Source organism: Pelecanus crispus, chromosome 11 (assembly GCF_030463565.1).
Source record: "Pelecanus crispus isolate bPelCri1 chromosome 11, bPelCri1.pri, whole genome shotgun sequence".
In the NCBI taxonomy this organism is placed as follows: domain Eukaryota; kingdom Metazoa; phylum Chordata; class Aves; order Pelecaniformes; family Pelecanidae; genus Pelecanus; species Pelecanus crispus.
The window spans coordinates 5,143,080-5,160,714 of record NC_134653.1 but is presented as its reverse complement, the minus strand read 5'-3'; the positions used below and the strand labels follow the sequence as shown (position 1 = coordinate 5,160,714).

Below are 17,635 nucleotides of genomic sequence, written 5' to 3'. Positions count from 1 at the left end.
AAAACTGCCTTGTAAATCATATTCTGATTTTAATATGAGCAGAGATAAATGTCAAAGACACACACTCCCATCCATCCCCCTCTCCTACTACCACCACCGCCGCCTCTATGCTGACATGCATTAAATGATGTGTGAGCTACGCTGGCAAGAACCTGTCTGTCTGCAGATGAAAAATACCTGAAACACCTCATATTAATCGTGTGCTATGCAGTCAAAGCCTGGCAGGAAATGAACACTGGGAGCAGATCAACCCACTGGCAGGAGCAGATCAGCACATTGGCATCTTTGTCATAGGGAATATTGACCAGCCATATAAGCTGTGGATTTATACCTGAACTTAGTCTATTAATCCCTTATTAGTCCTCTGGCATTGCTTTAGCCACTGATAACTAATCAGCTAGTCACGGGTCTTCGAAAATCACCAACTTCTAGAATGTAGCCAAACTCACAAGATGCTGAAAGATCTAAACTTGTAGAGAAACTGGCACATAATGTCAGTTAGATAAAATGTCAGGAAGACTTACTGGCAAAGCACTGAACATCCTAGCACTAGGGTCAGACAGTTTGACTGTCTCTAAATCTTGAAAGTCTTTTCAGAGTGATATTCAGCCTAATCCTTTGATGCTCTGTATATATATGTCTGTCTTCATCAGAGTTTCTCCAGCTGTTCCTTACTTTGATGTTACTTTTCACAGGGATCTGTGCCAGCCTTCTGCATAGGGCAATTTTTACTTATTTAAACAGTGTCCTGCAGGACTTTTCATTGCCATATTAAAAACTGAAGTTTCCCGATACCTTTTCATAGAAGAATAGCTTTGTGAGGTGTATAAACATCTTTCTGGGTGGTGATGATGTTGTCTCTCCTCTGTACTATTGGACATGTTTACCTTTTCCTGCAGGTTGATTTGAGAAAGCAGAAGCTTCCATCCTTTACTTTGGGTCTGCCCTTTTTATCTCACTAGCATGAATACTTCTGAACTTCTCTCTCTTTGAAAAACTCCCACCGCTCCTTAGATTTAGTGCAAGGCAAGGTTTACATGTAGAGACGTAGCTTTTATTAGGCTCTTTGCATTATCATTAACCCACTTTTGTTTCTACTTGAAGTGCTGTGGCTTTCTTTTGATGCATATCCCAAAAGACAGTCTTATGTCCTAAAGTTCATAGGTCTCAACATACAGTTCGATATTGTTTTATTTTCCTTTCTGTGCTGTGCATGGACACCTTGAAAGGCCAGGAAAATCTGAGCAAAAGGCCCTTGGATAAAAGAGTGGGAGAGTCACCGGACTAGTGAGTCCTGGTAGTGGAGAGGAGGATAAAAGCAAGATGAGTCTGTTCAGTCAGGTCCAAAGTAGTTTCTTCCTCAGGCAGTAGGAAGTGAATCAGAGAGATTTATAAGACTGAGACAGAAGAGCTAGAGAAAACCTGGTTAACTGAAAGCTTCCTAATTTATGTAGGAAATAATCTGGAAAAAGGAATCTGAATAAGGAATGTCCTCTGCAACCATTCAATTTTATCTCAGTGAAAAGACATTTCCATTAGTTTTCCCTTAGGCTTTCTTGGCAAAAACATCTTAAAGATGCTCATTCACTGCCTTTGGGGAACCTACCAACAGCCTTGGAGCATGCATGGCCATTTTGGGCCCAGCTGCTCCTGTGCAGAAGCACGTTGGAGTTGTAGTGGCTGGATTTTGCGTGTCTTGGTTTTATCGCTCTTAGGTGTCATTTGCCATCTACTGCCTTTTTTTTTTTTTTTTTTGGTAATTAAATGGTTTCACAAAGGTTGTGAAATTAGCAGTTGTCTTGGTGAGGCCCCTGGCCACCAGCTGTGAATAAAGAAGTAAAGTCTTGTCCTTGTGGGAGGCATGCGAGAAAGGAAGAAGGCATCTCCCAGCTGCAAGAAGCAAAACTCCTCAGTGCCAAATCTCATACTACTGAATTTCAGATACCAGCATGTGTAGAATTGTAGAGATCATTTTTTCTATGCACCTGCTGCAGTTCATAGCACAGCAAAGGATGTCAGCCAGGAGCATAGGGGAATAGGCTTCACAGGAGGAATTGTGCGCTCCTGCGGCAGGCTCTCCCCACCGCTCCCACTGGGGACGTGCAGCTTAGCACGTCAAGCGGGTGTGTTAAAGGAACGACCAAATCCTCACAGAGAGAAAACCCTGCAGTTCCCCGAGCCTGCCTTATTGAGACATGGAAGCTGTTACCTCAAAGGTCAGGAGCTCCAGAGGAGTAGGAGACTTTTCTACAAGCCTCTGTTGAAGATCTATATTTAAGACCAGTAGCCTGGCTGTCAGAATCTCTGTGGGGTTTACATGCTATTTGCACATAGCTAGAGACAGAATAATTACATGTACACATGCTTAACCTTAATGCCTTCTCTTCTCTCAATTATCTCGTCAGCGAAACCCTTTTAATGGCTTTTATCTAGAGTGCTTCCATGACCTTTTCTACTTAGAATGCTGTGCATTAACTCGCAGTCCCGGGGGCTGAGCTCTTAACAGATTTCCAACCTCGTGAACTTTATCAGGAAGAAAGTAACAGTTGGTTTTGTCTGACCAATTTGATCTGCAATTCCGAGATGACTCCCAGATGGGTCTCCACTGTGAGATGGTTTAGGAATATTTGCAAACATGATGAAGAACAGGTTTAAAAACTGAGCATGTAAATACTTGGGGATTACTCTTGAAACACCTATTTGACATTGGTAGCTTCTGTACCGCTTGACAACAAGAAACTTGTAGGAAGAGGATAGATATCTACCACTAAATTAGAAAATCCTTTATGTGGACAGTCACAGTTTCAGTAAGTTACTGAACATGATCTTGGAAAAGTATTTGAGTTTTGAAGTGACCAGAAGGTCAATTCTGATTTAGCTTCTGTCAAACTTCTTTTCTTTTTTAAATGCAAAACTGTTCAGATACCCAAGGAAGTCTTTAATATCAGGACATAAAAGGAGAACTTTATACTGGCACTTTGAAGTAAATTTGAGATTATAATGCCAATATTTTACTGATTAAAAATATAAAAATGTATTATATTATGTCTTCTGCAGTATAATTAAGCTTATGCATATCAGATGGACCACACTCTTTCCATCTTTTAAATGCATTCATTGAGATGCAGATGTTGATTTTTTCAATAAAGATGTCCAAAGAGGAGTTGTAATATAAATTATGATTTCCAATATTCTGAAGGTTTTATGTTTTCTGTCCATAATTTTTACCATTTTTCTTCTTGTAGCAGGTCCTTTTTTTGCTATGATGGTTTATGCCTATTTCAGGAAATTATCTCCTAATGAAAGAAAAATATTTCCCTTTTTAAAAGAAATAACTAATGCATTTGGTTATCCACATTTCTAAAACTGTAGTAAACCTATCCTTAAGTGCTTGCCTGGGCTTTTTTGAGGATGGTAAGGACTGCAAATTAAAACTTGGAGCTTGCTGATGCGGGTTTTTTCCTCTCTCAAAAAATTTGCAATGTTTCAAATTGTGTCTAAAGGACTCATCAGACCCTTAGAATAAAATCCTTGTGATATTGAAATCACTGGAAATTTGCTAGTCATTGGACAGCATCCATGGGATCCACAACTAAAGAAAATAATGCCCACAGAAATGAAGCAGCAATGTGCATGCTAATCTGTGTTTCAGGAAAATTATAAAGGGAATGTTGCTGGGACTGGTTGTACCATTAACTCTCAGGTCACCTGTGTGCGTTTCTTATGCTCTGGGAAAAACAAACTCTTCCTACCACTGCCAAAGCTCTGCATTTTTTCAAGTGTGGCTGTCAGTGGGCAGCACATGGATTACGTATAGATTTTCTGTACAATTATTGTGTTACAAAATCAGCCTGGCACATGTAAATAGAGTTGTAATGGAGCAGTTCAACAGACGGAAGAGGAATGGGTGGAGAGGATGATGCTCAGCTGATTTAGCCTTCCTGACAGAAGGAGATTAATATATCAATGATATCCAGGTGACTTTCTGATAACAAACTAACTTGAAAGCTTCTAATACAATTTTCTTCTGCAATAACAAATCTCTGGCAGTTACAATATCTGAATATGCAAATATGCAGGAAAGTAGGAATTTTTTTTTTAAATCTTATTCACCTTTACCGCTAATTATACAAAGTATTGCACACACAAGCAAATTGAAACACATCTTGTGGCTGTCATAATAAACAGTTTCATCAAAGAACATGAATAAAAAAAAATACATTTAGTAGGGGAATGTAGCCAAAGCAGCTCGTTATGACTGTAGAGTAACGTTAATATATATGACTGTATAGCAGGATGATTTGGTGAATTTCTTAACTACAAAAACTTCGTCATTAAGATAATATTATAACCTTCCAAAAGCATGCAGGGAATTATGATACATGGTAGGAAGTCGGACCCAGATTCTAATGAAAATTTAGAGTAGTATCAGATAAATTCTGGTTTTAGAACTCAACAATTATGCATAGTTCATAAATTGTGACTTCAGGGTTTAAACTGGAGCAAGAAAATTCTGAGTAATACGCAGTTTCTGAGGTTAAAAAAATGTGCAGAGCTAAATTTTCAAGCCATGGTAGTCATCGGGGAGTTTTAGTGTGACAAGGCATGAAAGTGGATGCTCTTGTCATTTCAAACCTTTCATATCTTTGAGCATTTCTCCATTTTTCTGTGTTGATGTTTCTAGGTTGTGGATGTCTTTGATAAGTGTACACTGTCCTAGCTCTGTTGGCTGCAGTCTTAGCAGCCTTAGCTTGTACGCCAGTTAAAAATAATGCCCCTTTATGTCTCTTTCAAACAACGTCACCTTTTGGTGGAAAAAGGGGCATTTTTATATTTTTGAACTTAATGTCTTGATTTCTTCTCCATACAAAGACTCATCTTCCAGAAGTACTTTGAAGCCTGAGAAGTTTGTGACCTGTTTTTGAAAAGCATGGAGCAAACCACCATTTCTCAGTGGGAATTGTGGATGCTTTTTAGAAGCATAGGTCATTGGGCTTTGGTAGAAATTTTCCCTTGGAAAGCAGAAGGAACAAAGCTTTCCAGGCTTCAAAACCACTTGTGGATAGTTCCTCTTTCGCAGAATGCAAATGCACATGGTTGTCAATAGTAATATTTTTCAAGCTTTATTAAACTTATTTTCTAGGAATCAAAGGTGATTAGTCCATTTTTTTTTTTTATACTGGAATAGCAGTTGTTTTCTTACTGCAAACTTGGTAATTTCAGAAAAATACACCTGTCTATTAGTATTCTTTCCTCTAAGAACTACAGAAATTACATCCTAAAGCAATAAGTTGGACAAATTGACTGAAAGGTATTTAAAGAGACATTATATTAAATGGCAAAATACTTAGGTGTTATTTTTTGTTGTTTGAAGGCAGTATGCCTTTATGTTCCATGCCTTCTTTTGTATTGAGAAAACATCTGTCTAATTAAATACTTGGCATAAAATGTTTGTGCAACTGCTAGTAGATTAGAGGATGTATTGGCTCAGAATATATATAATCAATTCAATATACATGAATGAATATCATATCAAGATAAAATGAGAACATCTCCAATTCCCAAGAAAAATCTTTATTGCATGTGGTATGACTGGTCCTAATTCTTTAAGCAGCAGTAAATAATAAACAGATGCTGTTGCCAGATTATAATTCACAATTAGAGTTTTAATTGTGTGAACTCCATGTTTGCTTGTCTGATCTGGGGAATTGTGTGGTATTAAAAGACTCAAGAAATTTCTTTCTGAAACTGTTCATTCTCTGTGCAGTCATAATTGAAAGAGGTGTGTTCACCTATCATTACCTAGCTTCTGTCTCAAGTCTTTATGAGTAACTCATCTGTGGAATAAGAAGCTACAGAAATAATTTCATCCCCTCCCCTTGAAAGAATCTCCAATACGGAATGAGAAATTAACCCAATTGCCCTTCTTTCCAAATCATTGCTGGTTACCATTTCACAGGAAGTGCATGCTTTCCTCAAGGTTGTTAGTACTTTGTGCTCATCAGTGGCAGCGAACAGCTTTTCTCTTTTGTCCCCTCATCCCTCTTCTGCTCTGTTTTATTTTGTTCCCTTCTCTTCTGGCTGGGAGCAGTGCCTACAGCTCCGCCGCAGAATGTGCAAGTTGAAGCCGTGAACTCCACAACCATCCAGTTCCTCTGGAACCCTCCACCCCAACAGTTCATCAATGGTATTAACCAAGGATACAAGGTAAGTAGAAACATGATTTCCGTAACTTCAGATAACATTTGCCTTAAACAGTCCTGGTATATAACGATTAGAAGTTGAATCTAATAATCTCTGAATCTCCAAAGTGACTGTGTATTTTCAGGGGTATCATACATGAATAAAATGAAGAGACAAGTGAGCAGTTGTTGCTCCTAACATTTGCTAGTTTCTGTAAGTTTTGAAAAGGGTATATGGCATAGGCTAGAAGCCCTAATACATATGTCATTTACCTGGAGAGTTTCCAAAGCCAAAAAGCAGTTCAATGTCAAACGGTTTGGAAAGTCAACACGGGAGATATGTCGTTGTGCCACTGAAAATCAACCTTGAGATTTCTATTTACTCTAATGCAAAATTCCCATTCATTTCATTAGGAACCAAGACATCACACTAAATATTTGTCTTAACTTTCCCACTGTGACGATTTGGGAGATATAAGAATGTAGAATTTATTAATCATGCTTGATGACTCGGAGTTAGCATGATAAGTCCCTGTTGATGGGGCAACTGGCAATATCTATTACAGGACGCAGAGTAGAGAGTGCTTAACAGAGCACTTGCTGGTACTTTGACCAGTGGAGTGTATGCTAAGAAGGTAGCTGGAGTGGTTTATTTCTGTCTCTCAGGAAGCACTGCTTAATAGACACTCCTTCAGCGGTTTGGCAATAGGGGCATAATAAACAAAGGGTTTAAAAACATTCATGGAAAGAGCAAAGAGAAATCTGGTAGGAGTCACAGAGCAGGGAAGGGAAGACAGGTATCTTAAATGAGTGGGGAGGAGGAAGGTTGATTTAGGTGTTGGGTGAGGGAATGTTGGGTGAGCTGAGAAGGATGTGTAGTTCAGAAGACAAGCTGTGGTGGATTGTAGGTGGGTTTTAGAAGTTTAGGAAGACTTAATCCTTCTCTAAGAATTTCTTGAAGTGATGGAGAAACTGAGACAGAGGTATGCATGGGAGTTTGAGCATTTTTCCCATCTATAGATTTCTCATAAAAACCAGTGATGGTTTCAGAATACCGCTGCTGAAGTACTATATACATGTAGGTGGGTATGTCTGTTTTTCCCAGAGATGGAGTCAGCTCTCAAGACTAGGTGACTGACAGGGCTGCAACAGTATATCCTGAAACCTCAGTACGAAAGTAGTACTTGGCTTCTGTTCAGACTCTGGAGAATAAAAGCACTTTTTGGGCTCAGTGGACTGCAATGCACTATAATTTTCTGATGCAAGTCCAAGCACGGTGAGCTCAGTCAGATTTGCAAAAGTCATATTTCAGATTTTTATTCTTTATTTTATTCAAACAGACTCTCAGTCTAAAGATCCTTATTCTCATGGCATAGCTACCTCTAATTATGTTTCGTTTTCTTTAGCAATGGTGTAAAATAACTAAAATCACAATTTTTGTCTGTGGTCAGTGAAAACTTTTGAAATTATCAAAATTTCTCTTTCCTTGGATTTCTTTGATTGCAGTAGATTGCAACAGCTTTAGCATTCCTGTTTCTCATAGGAATTGTGAATTGTAGTACAAAGACTGTGTGAGAACATTTCTGTCAGTGACTTCTTTTGCACAGTTTTTTGTATGATTTATAAATTACCAGTAGTCAAAGCTAGGCCTTTGTTTTTCTGTAGGATTAAACACATTTTTTCCTTCAACTGACAGAATTGTTCACCTTTATTTTCTGCACGTTTCCTGAAGACTGTGCAATGAAATGTACTCAAAAAAGAGAAGTTCGGTCCTCCAAAGTTATAAATGCCAATTGTAATCCACAAAGGTGATTTAGAAAAGAAAATAAAACTTACTATTCCATCAACCATTTTCCCTTTTTATCTTTTCTTTGAAATTTATTTGCATTTCAAGAAGCTGTAAAGTGCACCTTTTCAAATATGAAATATTCCTATCAAAATTACTCCTTATAGTCCTCTAACTGTGCTTTCTGATTATCAGAAACTATAGACATTGGCTAAATGTGTCAAATATGGCTCATCAATTTCAGGCATCTATTCATGTTTATGAGCCTGAAATCAATACAAGTAGCAGGATTTACACAGATACAGAGTAAGGCTGAGAATTTTAACATGCTTATATAAGAGACAAAGTAAGGATTTTTGGACAAAATAAAAATTTCATAAGCACTTTAAAGCTTTAGACTCCTAAGCCGTTAAGGCGATTTCAAAATTTGTGTTAAGATTTCAAAGTCATTTGCCAAAAATGAATTTTTTAGGTACCTACACATAAGGTACTCCATTCTAAGAAGTACTGATCACCTAGAAGATCCACTGAGATGAATGAAACCTGGAAAAACTGAGTACATCTGAGAAGCACAATACTTTAAATGCATGAAAACGCCTTCAGGAGTCTAACTTTTGGGACCCAGGTGTTGAAAATTGTAGTAATCATCTTTACAACCATTTTCTATTCTTTCTGTAGTTCCAGAATCACTTGAATCATTCACAGTTTGGATATCCCCAAACCACCGACCATTGTAATACTCTCAGCCTGTAGGCAAGGCTGGTCAATGGGATGCTGCGGGGGCTGTGGGACGGGAAGGAGGATTTCCCCCCCTCTCTCTCCTCCTTATCCCACTAACCTCCTCAGCCAGTGGGATCTTTAAAGGAACCCTAAAGTAAGACAAACATTTATCTTGGAGTAGCACTGAAAGTACTTTTTTTCCTTCAGCTTCCTTTCAGCAGCAGAGGCTGTCCAGGCTGGTCAGAGCAGTCCAGGGAGAAACAAAAGACTCATGTCACACAAATAATCGTTCACAATAATTTTGGCATTGTTCAATAGCAGACAATGAGAATTGCAATACCTCCACGGTATCAGTATATCCCCCATCACTAGTGAGTATTATACACATCCCTCCAGTTATCATAGTAACAGTGTTATATCCATCTGTTCAGTGTCAGAGCTGACAGTAGTTTAACAGCATTGCTTGTTTTTTACAATCAGATTAAGATGGGTTTGGCAGCCAAGCATACTTTGATTCCAAATAGACACAGCTTCTAATGAGAACTCATCCACGTTTAAATTTTCTAGCTTCTAGCATGGCCAGTGGATGCTCCAGAGACTGTGACGATGGTCACCATTGCTCCAGATTTTCATGGTGTTCATAGTGGCTGCATCACCAACCTGAAGAAATACACTACATACTATACGTCGGTTCTGTGTTTCACCACACCTGGCGATGGACCACGAAGCACGCCCCAGCTCCTGCGCACCCTTGAAGACAGTGAGTAGTCAGCACTGGTAGAGAATCTCAATGCTTGGTTTTGGTTGGTTGGATGCAAAAGTCAGAATTTTCAAATCTGGGTGCTTAAAGTTGAACCTCAGGTTCACAATCAGTTTGCAATCTCTTGTCAAGTTACATTGCGTCAGACAATGACCTCAGCCAGTTGTCCATGTGTGTTCTTTTGGCCTGTGGCAAGTGAATGATATTTGATATTTTTTTCGTTATGGACTAAACCTTGACAATTTTTTTTACACTGGTCAGAAAGCTGAAAGCTTCACAGTGTGGTTCAGCTAACACACAACACGTTGTTTATGTCTGTGAACCCTTATGCACTTAAATCCGTGTTCAGGCATCTGAATAAATATGAATTGATCTTCTTAGGAACTGAGCACTGGAACTTCCTGTGGAGGTAAATGATTAATTCACGATTGTTTCCTTCTGTTATTCAATATATTGAAAAGGTCTGTATCTATATTATATTGCAAGGGCTTGTATAAAAGAACCAGGATCATAACAAATGATCAAATCAAATGAGCTGGATAGTTTAGCATATAAATTATTTCCTGCATCAGAAAATGTTTTGGCCTCTGTGGCCCCTTGGAAGTGTTTGCTTAAAACGTATTTGGGACTAACAAGTCTAGCATGTGTCTGATGCAGATAACAACTAAGTTGCAGTGGCCCTCATAGCTAACTGTGTGTCCTCAGTGGTCTTGGCCCTGGCCAGCGCTTCAGTATCTTCCTGTCATGGAGCATCATAAACACTGCTGCACATTTACAGATCCAAATCAGAATAAAAAGATGCCTAATACATCCATTAAGGTATTGTTTTTAGAAATACTGCTTTGCCTTAATAGGGATCTTTTAGGTTAGTCAATGTTCCCGTAAAGAAAAACCTGATTATCATTAACATTCACAGAAGTGAGGCCCAAAGTGCTAATCCAATTTTTCATGAGATACTCTTGAAAGAACATGAAGAAAATTAAATGCTTTCCCATGGATTTTCCTTTTTTGGTTAGTCTCCTCCATATGCTAGACCTGAGCCCCAAAAGCAGATCGTAGACTTAAGCCTTTGCTTGTTAGAAGATCACAGAGATAGCAATTTAGCTACCAGAAATCTGTGTGAACCATTAATATGAACTCACACATGTTTATCTGGGGCTGAAGCCAAAGGCATGGAGGACAGAGAAGCATGCATTAGGTTCTTGTGTGTAGTATTAACTTTTTTGCCTGTTTTCCGAAGGAAATGAAGCTTTTGACAATGATGATTTGTAAATGTATTTGACTGTCTGTCTTAGGTCCTCCAGCGACATTTGAACCCTGTGGCTAATTTCAGCAAGTACAGAAGAGTAAGAAACCAAAGAGATGAGACTCCTAAGATTTTGCAAAAACTAATCAGCTGGGAAGAGGAAAGAGGCTATTAATATTTCTGCTGAAGGAAAGGCTGCAGAAATGAGCCTTAAAGACTTTGTGCAAAGTGGGAGAAAGGGCAAAGTCAAGGCACTGGTTGCATCTCAGGGAAATGTTGGGATCACATGCCATTTTGAACACAAAAAAATTCCATCATGAAACATAAAACAAGAGAAAGCCAGACTTGTATTTTGTAAAACATTTAAAACATTTCTTGGTGTATGCAGCTGTATGCTACGAGGAGCTTCAGCAGTAGAGATGAGCAGGATTTTTTTTTTTTTTTTTTTTTAATCCTTCAGAATTGCTTTCCTTAGTTTTCACGGTGACTGAGAAGTTAAGTGCAGGATGCTATAATGCATCTTTGCGGAGAACTCGTTGAATCTAAGTTGCTTCAGGATTTATGTGGTGGGAAAAAAGATTCAAAAGGACTGTCATTCATGTTCTCAGGTGGTAATTTTCTGTCTGTATAGCAAAGTTAGGCAATCCTTTAGAAAAAAAAATAGTGGAAACAGATCTGTTTGCTGATGAACTGTAGGTCAAATAAAATCTGACATCCAGTCAGAAGCAATGTGTCCTGGCTTGGAGTAACCTGCACCTGTTTTTCATTATGACATTAAAATTGGACTGCAACTGCAGGAGCTAATTGGAGTAAAGCTTTGCGAGTATGCGACTTGCATGTCTGCAGATACATGGTCCCAAATAGTGCATAATTGCTGTGCTCTCGTTGGGTATTCCTGAGATCACTACCAGATCAGCAATTCTTTCTGTAATGCTTTGACTACTAGATATCACAGAATGGATTTGGAAATTTTCCTCACTAGGATTGCAGAATTGCAAATGTGGTTGTAGCTGACCCACTGGCAGGCTTTTTTTTTTTTTTTTTTTTTTTTTTTTTGTCATAGCTGGAGGGGAATGAGAAACTGGACTAAAGTGAAGAGGAAACAAAATATGAAATTGCAGACGAGAAATTGCCAACTGATGTCAGTGGTGCTGGAGGATACTCGGGCAGGGATCCAATGACAGAAGCACAGTGAATATAAAGTGAACAAAAACTCCTTTTTCCAGTACATCGATTGAAGACAGAACAGCAGTTGGATCAAAAATCAGTCAGGATGTCTTCCTTGAAGATCAAAATTGAGGGAGGATGGCATATTCTTGACAGTCATTCCATTTTATGCTCTTTCATTGCACACTAGGGAGCTGAAATTTTTAAGAGCTCTTGAGCTACATCATAAAAATCCTTTAAAAGTTTCACACACTTGTATTCATTTTACAGAAGACAGTTGCCATTATGTTGGACGTTTTTAGAGTTGTTTTGAGAGAATCTATCCAAGCAGTGGCTTGGTGACTGTCCTTACTTTGACCTTGCATAGGCAAAAGGCTCCTTCCAGGTGCAGGGGGTGCTGGTGGTGTTGCTACAGACCTAAGGCCAGAGAAGCGACGCACAGCAGCACAGGGAAATGCCACACACCGTCGTTGAGGGAAAAGAGCAAACGCAATCGCTCCTAGGATTGCCAGCTTGATTGTTCTAATTAGATTAGATCAAGAAGAGAGGCAGAGAACAAGTTGCGTGCAAGTCTCCTGCTGCCACTCTCTTTAGTTCTCTGCGCAGTTAGGATGATGACTGGATAAAATAATTTATCTGATGATAGCCAAAGCACTTCTTAACACCTTGCGTTCTCCCCTCTCCCCTGCAGCTCTCACTGATGTTTCCAGCAGGCTTCCAGCAGGCTTCCCTTGGCCCCAGCTCACTGTTTTATTCCTTCAGCCCTAACCTTGCCACATGAATCAGATCAAAAGTACGTGGGGTTCTTGTGTTAACAAATTTCCTTTTCTGATTGCCAGAGCCAGGAGCGGTGGCACACCTGAGTTTCACTGAGATTCTGGACACGTCTCTCAAGGTCAGCTGGCAAGAACCTGTAGAGAAAAATGGCATCATTACAGGCAAGTATCACCTGCTGTCTCCTTTTTTTTATTATTATTTTTTAAGTGTGTGTATCATTGCAGTCAAAAAATGTTTGCATAACAGAGCATTTAGGGAGAACTGGCTACTGCGAGTGCTGGTTTCCTGGTCCCTCTTTTGGGTAATTGAAATGTCAGCTAGGGCACGTTATAGAAAGTATGGGTCCAATTACTGGCAGCTCATGATTGTGGTCACTGAAAAGGCAGTCTGTATTAGAAATCAGCTCCCCACGGAGTTTCTGCTCTTGTTAAATCTGCTGTGATCTCCACCTGTGTTACTAAATTTCTGAAACTTGTGAGACGGTGCTTGGCCTTTGCCCCAAAGGTGGGGTGTTCCTACATGGAGTTTACAGCTGCAAAATCTGGATTGGCATTGCTAAGATTTGCAATCAAGACCAAGCCTGAAATCAGCAGCATCCTTCATCTGTGATCAAGTGGTCTGGCTGTGGCCTGCGTGACAGAATTTGCATGTCATTACTTAATTTTGTATAAACCATCACAAGGGTTCACAACTCTCTTGTTTCTCTTTGATGAGCTTGCCATTTGAGAAGCTACTTATCTATTTGCTGTATGCCAGTGTAGATACAACATCAGCAACTTCATTATTTTTCATAAAGGAAGCTATAAATAGTTGAGGAAAAACTCTAGTTCTTATCAACAGAAGCAATATTGTTTTCAGATAGGAAACTATTACAGCTGCACAGGATGGACATTCCATTTAACAAAGGCTTTCAAGGTTTTGAAGTGCAAGAAAGCTCCCAAATTTTAAATTACTGGAGCTAAAAATCATAGTTGGGAAGCAAAAAGATCATGTCACATGGATCAAAATATTTTGTTTTGGGACCATTGACATTGAAATGTTTAATTTTTTTTTTTTTAAGAAATTATATGATAATTTCTAAAAACTAAATACATGTTAGGAGTTTAAAAAAAAAAAAATCAGACTTTCTGGCCGCTGAACATTGAAATGTTGTATCAGTCTAATTTCCTGAAGCACTTTAACTTTGACAGTTCTAATTATTTTGATAGGACTTGCACTTGTCAGTGTTTTCTTTGTGTATCAGTAACACACACCATTTGTACATATGTCTTCCATGCTGTTTATAGTATACGTGGAGTCCTTATGCAGATCATCTTATGCCTTTATACCATAGTAACCTTCCTGAAATATGCAGATTTCAGTGGTTCGAGAACAGAAACTAATGACTTCTGAAAGCAGAGCAGTATTTATTCAGTGAAGATGGCCAAAGCCTTCAAGCCCGAGTGCTTAAATTTAGGTACCTAAAGCCAAGCCTAGCTATCTAAGCAAGATGATGTAACACCCATCCTTGTTAAGCATGCTTAGCGTTGCAGAATTGCTTTGCTAGAGCTGCCTCCCAGAATAGGTTGAAACCTGGTGGAGCAAGATGATGGACCGTGTTATACTTGGGGCAAGTTGTTTCAGAAAGAGTTAACTCAAGAAGTTCTATTGTTCATGAAGAAACACCAGTGTAAAAATGCCCGGCAAAGTTTATAAGGAAAAAGAAATGTCCTTAATGATGCAAATTGTGTTGGGGCTAGAAGAAAAGACTAGTAAAATTGTTCATGCCCTGAGTAGCTCAGAGGTTTATAGAGGGCTGCTTGGAGATCTGAGTGCTTAGGGAGGCAATTCTTCATCATTTCTGCTCATTGATATCTTTACTGGACCCTCTTGTTCCATGCACCAGAGCGGGGAGGAGGAAAGCACGGAGGGTGGTGCCTGGCAGCCAGCCTGCTCTGGGAAATTGCCCATTACTCTTGCTGTAAATTTCAGTATCTTCCTCGTTCTCTCAGTAAACATTGATTTATGAGGACCTGGATGTAGACGGACAGCTTGTGATTGGGTGTACTGCTCTCTTGTAGAGAATTTACTCCAGATCAACAGAAAATTATTTCTGAAACTCCTCTGGTCATTAGTTTCCGTTAGGCAGCATTTTGTGGAGAGGGTGCAGTGCCAAAGCATACGGGAAGGCTCTGTGGCACCTTTCCTATTCTCACTTACACTGAAGCCAGAGGAAACACTCAGCCCAGGCCGCCTGGACTCCCCCGTGCACATTTCTGGCAGCGATCATGTCGGTAAAACAGAGAGCACATTTCTACCAACCACATGTCCTAAAGTTCTACCCATCTGTCAGTCATTGTGGCTTAAGTGCTACTTGGGGGTACGGCGGATGCTGTTCCTTTCCTTCAGCACTTTTTCATCTATTTTTGTTATGCATGATTACATTTGGCTTTGTGGCTGCGCGGTATGTATGTACGTATTTTTCTGTTTGCGTTTTTTTCTATGACTAGAATTTAACTATACTTTCGGGAGTGAAATATCCCAACAGTAAATGCTGCCTCTGTGCCTCTTCTTCAATTTGTGTGTGAACTCAGGATATTTTTCCTGGTGAACATTTTTTCAGTAAAGAGATACATAGAGACTGTGCACCTAATGGGTGGGAAAGCGGGATCTAATCCCTATAGTCACAAGGGAGAAAACATAAAATGTTCAAAGAATAATCACCAACATTTGATGCATATCCAAAGCTTATCTAGATGGGAGAGAAGATGTCTCGATCACTGAAGATTCTCTAGTGCATGGTGGATGAAACTTTCTATTGTTCGTAAGCAACAAACAGATGGGGAGAGCATTGAAAGTCCCCTCCTTATCTCCTGGTTATGTATTGCTTTGAGCAACCCATTTTGTTTTATTCTGAGGAGATGCTCCTTGATTCCCTCTGCCAGCCCATGTGTAGGGTTCAAAGCAGGCGTAGCAGGGTCGTCCCCAGCTCCCAGGCAGACAGATGAGCCACGGCGTGGCCTTTGCCCAGTTTCTGCTCCATGCATGGCTGCACACGGACATTCTGCTGGCTGGGGACACGGCTGCTAGTTTTGTGTCCTCTTTTGGGAAGTGGGGAGAGGCAGAACTGCACCTTCCTCGGACTCCTCTTTCTTCCACCTTGCCCTGTCTGGAACAAACAGCACCTGCTGCTTTTGGAAGAAAGGGGTGTTTGTGATGGCCGTTCTGTTTGCAACTCCTTCATGCCTCTTCACTGAGCATCAAATAGAGCAGACAGTCATCCCCCACCTTTCTGTTAACCTTCTATTAATAAAGGCAATGGAGTCCTTAAATTTTGTCAAAATCTTCATACAGATTATAATCTTGCCTGTACTACATAAACTCTGATCGCTGGTAAATGATTCTGAAGCCTTTTCAGAGAGCATCAAAATGCCATGGTGTCTCTGAGATATTGGTAAATTACTGAATTAATTAATTACCATTCTGTTGCTTACTTAAAACTGGCTCCAGGTGAGCATTCAGGAGTTTTTCCCCTTCCCTGCTCGCTGTGTATCTGGAATTGTTGAAGTATCACCCCTCTTTATCACTGCCCCCTCACCTGAAACATAATTAGTGACTGTGTGAGTACTCCGAGCCCATTTTCATGCAAAATTAGGTTAACATGAATCTCTGTCAGTGATGGTAGCTAGTGCTGGAGGAAGGGTAACATCCCACACCTCTCAAACTCTCGCAGAAATATTTGTCTGACCACGCTTTTAGTTCATGAGAAGTTTCCTTGTTGATTAATACCATAAAGTATTTTGCTATGTCAATTTGTATATGTTAATCAGCTTATCATGTTTTTTTTTAAAAAAAAAAAAGGAAAAAACCCTCAAGCCCCCCAGCTGGTCTGAATTCCTCATCTTAGATGATGGGAACAGGAACCCAGTAGGGAGTTTCTCTAGTCAGCTTGCCTCGTGCATGGTTCACTCAGTGGGATTCCTTTCTGTTAGTCCTTTTCACTCACTTCCATTTCACAGGCATTCAACAGCTATGTGTATTTTTTTTTTTCCCCCTGAGTCAAATCACAAAGAAAGCTGCAATCAAGCAAACTTTTCAGACATGCTCTCTGGAGACTGGCACAGTAAGGTTCAAATGGGTTCAAACGAGAATAAAGTGGGACTGGGCAGGAGGAGGACAAGCAGATTTGGAGGTAAAATTGAGCAAATCAGACAGTAGAAAGTTTCAAAAGTTCTTGGAAGGCAAATGGTTATAAAAGTGATAAAAAGGAAAGCCTGGTTATGATAGAAGAATAATATGGAGGTCAGGGTGAGTGCAGTTTTGGACAATACGTTGGCTACACTATGGTTTTGAAAGAAAGGATAATGATTCACCCTGCTAAAGGACTTGTGCGAGGAACAAGCAGTGGGGAGTAGAGGGTTTTCAGTTCCTAGAAGATTCCCACAATGTTCCTGCCTGATTGTTATTGTCAGATTTGTAAGTATTTCTAGATATACAGCAGTGTCGGTTACTTCAGCCTGGAAAAGGAGTAGCCCTACTAAGCACATACAGATTTTTAATTAGATATTCTAGCTAGCGAGATGATGTTATATTTTCCACTGTTTCTTCCTGTTCGCTTCATAGAGTTCACAAAATGAAAGTCCACCCTTCTGCGAGATTATCCCCAGGTTTCCTAGCCATTTCATGGCAAGCACTGTGTAGTCAGAGAAAGAGAGACAGACTGTTAAGACTCCGTGTCCTCCCCCATCTGTAATCTGACGGGCAGACGATACCGCATGGGGTACCTACATCAATTGCTTATTGGAAATAAAAATTTAAGAAAAATACTTGGGTATTTTAGCCAGTGTTTGCTTCAACTTTTTTTTTTCTGCTTATGAAAAGTGATCATAATGGAGCAGAACAGGAAACAAGTCATACCACCATTGATCACAAGCAAGTCTTGCAGAAGCAGGAATTTAGCAGTCTCTGGGTTACTGTGTAACTGTGTTTTAGAAGAAAAACTAGACCCTACCACTGCT

General features: G+C 39.7%; 1 protein-coding gene across 1 annotated transcript in view; it reads left to right on the top strand.

Annotated features, from left to right (window-relative positions):
* The window catches only part of SDK1 (sidekick cell adhesion molecule 1), a 417,731-nt gene that overhangs the window by 305,381 nt on the left and 94,715 nt on the right, over positions 1-17,635 (top strand). The window contains exons 18-20 of the mRNA XM_075718433.1: positions 6,092-6,207; positions 9,256-9,448; positions 12,701-12,799. Of these exons, the coding sequence (XP_075574548.1) occupies positions 6,092-6,207; positions 9,256-9,448; positions 12,701-12,799 (408 nt within the window). The remainder of the gene's footprint in view (positions 1-6,091; positions 6,208-9,255; positions 9,449-12,700; positions 12,800-17,635) is intronic.